At 33.9% G+C, this 8,148-nt stretch overlaps 1 protein-coding gene across 1 annotated transcript; it reads right to left on the reverse strand.

Moving 5' to 3' along the window:
* Window positions 1-4,140: 4,140 nt before the first annotated feature.
* On the reverse strand, window positions 4,141-7,367 carry LOC127879474 (rhodopsin, GQ-coupled-like). Its single transcript, XM_052426322.1, has 2 exons — window positions 7,267-7,367; window positions 4,141-7,126 (listed from the first exon to the last, which is right to left on the reverse strand). Exon 2 carries the CDS (start codon window positions 7,070-7,072, stop codon window positions 6,092-6,094), a length of 981 nt encoding a protein of 326 aa, XP_052282282.1. The 5' UTR covers window positions 7,073-7,126; window positions 7,267-7,367; the 3' UTR covers window positions 4,141-6,091.
* Between the last annotated feature and the right edge of the window lie 781 nt (window positions 7,368-8,148).

Consider the following 8,148-nt stretch of genomic DNA (forward strand, 5'->3'; position numbering starts at 1 on the left):
ATGCATGAAACTACTTTTGGTACATTAAAACAGTTTGCGTGGGTCTAAACAAAATGCACATGTAAATTAGACGCGGGGTTTCAAACTCAAAGAAATCCGGATTACTTTTGTTCTTCTCTGCAGAATATACCTCTTTCATTTAATTAAATCATTTCAATTACGCATAGTGATAATCAGAGGGGGTAATCACGTGACAAACAAAATGGCGACGTCCATGCCGAGGCAGGTATTTTTCGTCGTTTTATACCCTTTACTACTTGTATTAATATTTTGTATTCCGCTCACTTTCCAGCCATATTAGAAAGAAAGTTACTGGCTTTTATTTTGAAGTTATATTCGCTCTATATCTCGACTTCACTCGGTGCAAAATTTCTTAGCGGGATGACCTAATTAGGGCTTCACTAAGAACATTTGCACCGAGTAAAGTCGAGATATAAAGCGAATTAAAATACAAAGCAAACGCTTATCACCTTCTTACTGATATGTCTGGAAAGTGTGCGTCATTTAAAAAATAAACTGAAGTAATAAAGGGTATAAAACGGCGAAAAATAACTGTCTCGGTATGGACGTCGCTATCTTGTCTATCACGTGATTACTCCCGCTGATAATAGGGAAAACAAGATCATCGACACCTCACTCAAGTCTTATACGTAATGTGAGAGGTATTAATGAAACAATGAATCGATCGTTTACAAAAACAAATACTGTGATGAGGCTAATCAACAATGGACAATATTTTCAGACGATGACATGATCAATAGTATATCGTTCATTTTATAACTGCACTGAGGAATTAGTTGTACGCCGTCTCTGGTTAACGTCTAGTTTGAAATGCCGATGAACGTTGCCGATTTAATGAGTGTGTATTCATGTAATACTAGTATTGAGTTATACTTAAATTTACTTAAATATATGGGAATACATAATAAATTACCTTAGAATTGTATTAGGATACATATTATGTTATACAGTCTAAAAATATCCAATACAAATTAAAATTAGTAAACTATACGTCAATTATTATGTTTAGCAAAAACACTGAGTGTTCCGGTAAATGATAAGGATTGTACACGGATTACATTAATATACTAAGATATTCTCCATAAATGTATACTGTAGTAAAAAAGTATAAACAGCAGATCACGTAAACACCGTCAAATGTAACTTGTGCATTTTCCCTATGACTGTGACTCTTAGCATGTTTGAGTTATACCGGAAGCTTTTAAAACATTTTCTAACATGCTACTCACTTATGTTTCTTTATGCAAGGTATAACAATAGAGTTTAAAGCTTGCATCATAAAAAAGAAGAGCACGATATTTCCATCCAAACAAAAGATATTCAACGGTTACCGTTACATTTTGTTACAAACATTGACCTTGACCCTGCTTCCCCTAAAATGCATCCCGCCCGAGAAAAGCGCATGAACACTATCAAAAAATAAATTTGTTGACTGGGAACTGTTTAAATAATGTAAGCAATAGTAGCCTTAATCCCGCCTGTCCAAAATGTGACGCCAAAGGTCTGCATGTAAGCAATAGTAGCCTCAACCCGTCCAAAATGTGACATGTAAGCAATAGTAGCCCCAACCCGTCCAAAATGTGACGCCAAAGGTCTGCATGTAAGCTACCTTCACAAAAAAATCATAACAAAAGATTTCCATCAAACTCTAGGTACCTGTATTTAGCGGCAACTCTTTTGCATTTTTACTTATAGTCACATTGACCGACTAACTCTAAGTGCAATTCAATTCTTGATCAGCATGTAAGTTACTCGTAAATTATCAAGCGGAAACTTTTTATTAACGTATTTCTTACAGCAATGATCTTGACCCAAATCGCCTAAAATGCAATTCCAATAAATACATATAATTCACTTACTTACATATAGAATTACAGCATAATAACACCACCCAAAATTGATAGAAAACGGGTTATCAGTTCAGTTTTAGTTTATTGGCAATCAGCAAAGCATTTGCCTTTGGCCATTTACAAACACAAAAAAACAACATCAAAGGCCATCACAAACGTCAAATAAGCATAGACAGATATTGCAGAAAAATACAGATATACATACACATATATAAACGAACTGAAGACAGGTAAACTATAAAGAGTATTTTGTCGTATACATAATGCTTCTTTTACATATTTTGCGAGATTATAATACACTTTTTACTTGAAGTTGACATTTTAACGAATTAAATGTTTGTACTGTATGCCATGAACATTGGCCTAGAAATTTTGATCTTATACAACTATATCGTGAGCAAAATAGCATACAGTGATATTCAGACTCTACTGCATTTTGGTTACATAATTTACACAATCTATTGTTTTTCTGTATTGTTATACCTTCCTAGTTCTATCTCTAAACTATGATAACATAATCGTAAAGACAATTGATGTCTAAGTTTATCATTTGATATAACATCCAAATACTTTTCAAAACAAATTTTGTTTTATATTTACAATAACTATCTACCTTTGACATTGAATTAACATTATTACTCCACTCTTGAGCAAACTGGTCTCTAATTCTCAAGTTTCATGAATGATAATAATTTACACTGGGATCAAAATACACTCTCATATAATTTATTCTAGTAGCCCCAGGCTAGACACTGGTCTATTTCTATACATAGCATTAATAGTACATTTACCCTCATCTTAACGGCCATTTAAAATACAGAGATTATTTTCCCTGCAAAGAGATAACAATTTCGATCCATAGTTATTTAACCCATTGTCATGATTTTTACGTGTAGGTAAATCCGCTCCGGACTCGGGTAAATCTACATACATTTGAAAATTTAGGTCAGTAATATAATCTGGTTAATTGCTCGTGCGACTATTTGTATATTTATGTTATTGTGACCCTAACCTAACCGCCTTCTAAGTCCAAGTAGGCCTTTATTGAAGCTTGCCAAATTCACAGTTTGCTCAATGGATGCTAATTGACCTGCAAACGCAAGCGTTAACCTTATATTTCAAGCCTTATCCTTTTTTTGGTACAAAAAGGGAAATCCAAGTAAATTCAAGACAATATGTATTGCACCCGGTCTTTGACCAGGTATTATGACAACATTATACATTGATCGCTAGTAAGGAATTTTCCATTTCCTTTTATTTTAACAGTAAGTAAAATCCACGTGTAATTGATGCTCCAGGGAATGCGCCATGGACTGTATGATAAACCTTAATTGATTCTGGAACTGAGATCTGCGTAAACAAATACACTACAAAAATCATATCTAGGAATCAAACCATCTATGACTAGTATTTATTTATGATATTGCATGTCTTTAATCTTTGGTAATGTTTCAGTCTGAATATTCAAAAAGTGCTCAACATTATTAATCGAGAGGCGCATTGAAGTTTGCAGACAATGTGGAGGAAATGACCCTCAGATACCAACTGCATATGAAAACTGAGTAGACTACAAAGGCAGCCATTAAACTAACAAAATATATGTATATATAATAAGTAAATAGTTTTGAAAACACTTGCGCTTCCACCTTACAGTATAGTAATAGGGTATGTATTGCATTATTAAGCATATACCGGTATTTAATAAACATATAAAAATAATATTCTGTATTGATATCAGATCGCGTTTCCTTAAATCATAACATATTGGAAACAAATTTCTTTTTTCTTTCGTCAAATTGATTCAAATGAGACTTCATTTGACTAATCATGTCTTATGTGCCTACTCATATATACACTGACAACGTTTCGGCATTGTTCGAATGGGAAACTTGTCGTGCCATTACACTTAATTAAGCAATCCAGATGACTTGTCCATTAATAGTTTACAACAGACAAACAAGGAAGTGATTACCTAGTACGAGAAGGATAACGGTAATGGAATATTGTTTGATAATATATGTTTAAGTAAATATGTGAATATGTGCTTTAATAATAAACAAAAGTAAGCCTACCGTGCATTATACAAAACCTTTCATTAAATTAATATTATTTTAAGTAACATATATTGTATTATATTTTTAGCATAGGTGCAACGCACCTATGCTTAAGGTATATACTACATTTCGAAAATGCACATGATACGGTTGGCCATTATGAAGCCTTACCTGATCAAAAATCAGACGAAATTTCTGTTTAATATAGTATATGGTAATTCAACATTTTTTTATTTGGAAACATTTTTCTAACGTTTTCTTTCAAGAATATTGATGACATCGTTTTAAGTGAATTTTTTAAAGACCGTTTTATGTCAAAAAATCTTCTTATAACCTAAAACAAATTTCGTTCGTAAAACAATTCTATCTGCACTATAAATCTCAATCTCCTACGCAGTGGTCTCCCTTATACTAGAAGTTATTGACCGGGCGAAGCAAGGGAAGTAACTGCTGTGAGGAGTTTCTATAAAATTTGCATTCAGAAATATGTATTCAGAACTAAATCTGTTGTGCACGTCTGCATCTAACGCTTACCACAATTTTTACGACAAATTCTTGACGCAGACGAATAGGGTAGCGTCTATTTTCATTTGTGAAAAGAATAGTTCGATACAGATCTGTCCGTGCTTAAATTTTGAAAGGCTTGGGTAATTATTTTTCATCAGCGTTTCAAACACTGATGTAAATGGAGAGATTATCTGTTTAAATAGTCGGTAATTGTTTGAAATTACCGACTGTTTTTTTCCGAATGAAAAAGTCGTTCTGTCTCGCACATATTAATGATAACGTTCATTACCACATTGTACAAATATCTCTCAGGAACATGTAATTGTTATGAGTTACTTCATCTTTTCATTACACAAACAACGGACACATCTGTAGGAAGCTATTCTTGTCCAAATTAAAACAACAACAGAAATAAACGTCCAGCCAAAAATAACATTTACATCCGGGCATTTACTTTCTCGCAAAATACCAAGCTCACTTAATACGTGTTCCTGATGTTCCGATTGCTATAGGAAGATTTGCAATATTTCCTCACTTCCTGTTTCATTATTTGTACTTAATCTTAAAAATAACTTTTCTTCTTGATAGCCGTTTAGTTTTTCATTCAGTCAACTGTTCCCTAAACATTTACTTAAGCAGCAACTTCCCTGTATCTTGCACCTATGCTTTTAACGCCATCGGCGCTCTCGTTATATTTCGTCAGTTTTCGTAAAACTCGCTCTCTTGGAAATCCTTTAACTCATCGATCTCATTCTAAGTGAGGTGGCTTTGCGAAGATAGGTTAGTTTAGTGTACATATATTTCCGTGCGCATAACATCACTTCTCTCGTGAAACACGCTGCACAACGGCTTATAAACCTCATAATCGGAAGTACCAATATCGGGTACGCATATGTCAGAGGCACTATAATCCAAGTTATATGTGAGTTTAACTCATTCGCTAATAGTACAGTGCCCAATAAATTGAATTTGTGAATTTAATTTTATATTTGTAACAAGTCTTGATCAATAATATGAGATAAAGGCAACCTTTCACCTCATATAATATGACAAATCACTGCTGCACGATACAGATATGTAGGTTGTTTACAGAAACATTCTCCAAATTCAAACGAATCAATATAGTATGCAAATTTAACAACATTATGACATGTTTTATAGAAACATCGTGTTTTATACATAACATCCGTAAATGAAGGATTTATCGACTTACACAATCAGCGTTTGCATTGCATACAATATTAATTCATGATTCAACGATCGTATTACAGTTTACATGTTTTCGATCCGGAACATTGGTAAACAGGATGTCTTTTGTAAATGTTAAACATGATATATAGTTTAGACCGTTTTGCGTTGTGTCGATATTTTACGTGTTATTTCACAATTCGCATTCTAATTAAGTTTATTAAAAAGTGTATTTAAACGTATATATATATATATATACAACGGCATCGATACACACCTACAGATATATAATAGGTTTACATGAAGGGCTTTAGATTCGAAAATAAGTATTTAAACATTTAGTTTCTTCTTAAACTTGGCAAGAAACGGCAAGTAATGATCTTTTTAATGAACGCCCGAAATTCCGAGTTGTAGTATCCTATCAGATAAGGGTTCAAAGAGGAATTCAAAGCATAAGACCTGTATACAATCCTAGCCCAAATCGGGCAGCACTTTATGAATTTGAGCTATTATTGACACGATGAAGTAAGGGACAAAACTCAAGACGGATGCCAACGTAAGAATAAATACCATCTGAGTCAGCCGTCGTTCGATTGTCGAGCTCCAGTGATCTGTGTTGCTTAAATGTATAGTCTTAGGGTGAATTGTTGTAGGTCTATCTCTTACAACATCTGCACTTTCATTTGGACTTTGTTTTACAGCCTTTGAAGAGATGTCTGAAACTTCAGTTGATTTGCTATCGTCCGAAGCAATATTATTGGGCGTTGCACGACGACGTTTGCCAACAGAAGAAACCTTACGTATGATAAATGCATACAGAGTTAGCATTACGATCATAATAACGAGGATCACAATGAAGTCAATAATGTTAAAAGCGGTGACAATTTTTGCGAGACGCTTTTCTCCGGTTATCATGCAGTGGTTACCTATGACGGTTACATTCTCGGCTACAGTAAAAACTATGGGTCCAGCTTCGAAAAAGACAAGTTCTCGTATTGAAAACAGAATTGAAAGTGCTGTGGTGCAAACGATGTTACACACCACATTTTTCCTTTTTGCAAATAGTGACTTCCATGATGATGTCTTGCAGATGCTAAAGTACCGATCCAGGGCTAAGATGAATAGCAAAAAGATGGAATTCATAACAAACACGTGGTTAAGGAATCCCTGAAGTTTGCACGCCGCCTCATTTGTGTACGTCATCGAATGAACGAGCCCAGCTGTAGTTGCAAGCAGTACTACAGAGCAAATAAAATCGTTTCCAGACAGTGCAGTTAGCGCTAAGGTTGCAGATGATTTATTTGTCCTTGAAACGTAAAACAGCAAGGCGACGAAATTCCCGACGATGCCAGCAGAACAAACAATCGACATATACACGATGATTGGTAAATTCTCAACGGTATTTGCATCGTTTTTCTCTTGAGCCAGTTTACCGTAATCCATTTTAGGCATAGGTTGACAGATTTTGGAACACAACGCTACAAAACTTTCGTTGCCAATGTAAAACTGAAAAAAAATGTGAAAAAACGTAGGTCGAAAAATGTCAATTAATAATAGTATTAAGATCACAGTAACAACAAGACTTGAACATGACCAAAAGTGAGAATAAATAAAACTGCTTATCTAGTAAACACACAAACGCATACTTTACAGTTAGTGGTTTAGATTCCGTCCACTATTAGAACTATTCTTGAAATAACAAGACTAAATATTTTTCTCTTGTTTAATAACACTTTAAGCAGGAAGTAAAGTCAACAAGACCATCATTTGTTATTTAAACTTCCGTGAACTTATTCATGCGACCAGCTTCATTCAACATTTTGAAATAATTTAAGTACACGTGTTCACTCAACCAGAAACAATCCATTTAAATTAACGTTATGTCGAAATAGTCAGGATGTTCTCATGTTTGAAGATTTTTCTTGAGTATTATGTTTAGAAATAATGATCTACTTTTTACCAAAAGCTTCCTTACTAAGTTTATTGCCGATTGCAATATCCAGTTAATTAGATAAATGATTGTAAATCATCAGGTCGACTAAGCAATATGCAGTTTTATAGCAAATCCAACAATAAAGTATTAAAGGGGCCTTTTCAGGTTTTGGTAAATTGACAAAATAAAAAAAGGTTCTTTCAGATTCGCATATTTTCGTTTTAGTTATGATATTTGTGAGGAAATAGTAATACTGAACATATACCATGCTCTAAAATACCCATTATATGCAGCTTTTGACGATTTAAAAATTTGAAAATTATAAAGCGTTGCAACGCGTAACGATTGAATAATTTGGAGAGTTCTGTTGTTGTCGTTATATTTTGCGAAACTACGAGGATGCAAAATAAAGTATAAAATAGTTTGCTCATTGGATAAGAACGGATGGCCGAGTGGTCTAAGTGGTAGACTTTTACTCCAGGATTCCAGGGGTCAGTGGTTCGAGCCCTGTTGAGGGTTACATTTTTTGTTTTAAATTGTATTCTTGTTTTTTACTGGAGCTTTTAGATCCCATGTTAACACTAATCAATATAAA

The sequence above is a fragment of the Dreissena polymorpha genome, chromosome 4, assembly GCF_020536995.1.
Source record: "Dreissena polymorpha isolate Duluth1 chromosome 4, UMN_Dpol_1.0, whole genome shotgun sequence".
Taxonomy (NCBI): Eukaryota; Metazoa; Mollusca; class Bivalvia; order Myida; family Dreissenidae; genus Dreissena; species Dreissena polymorpha.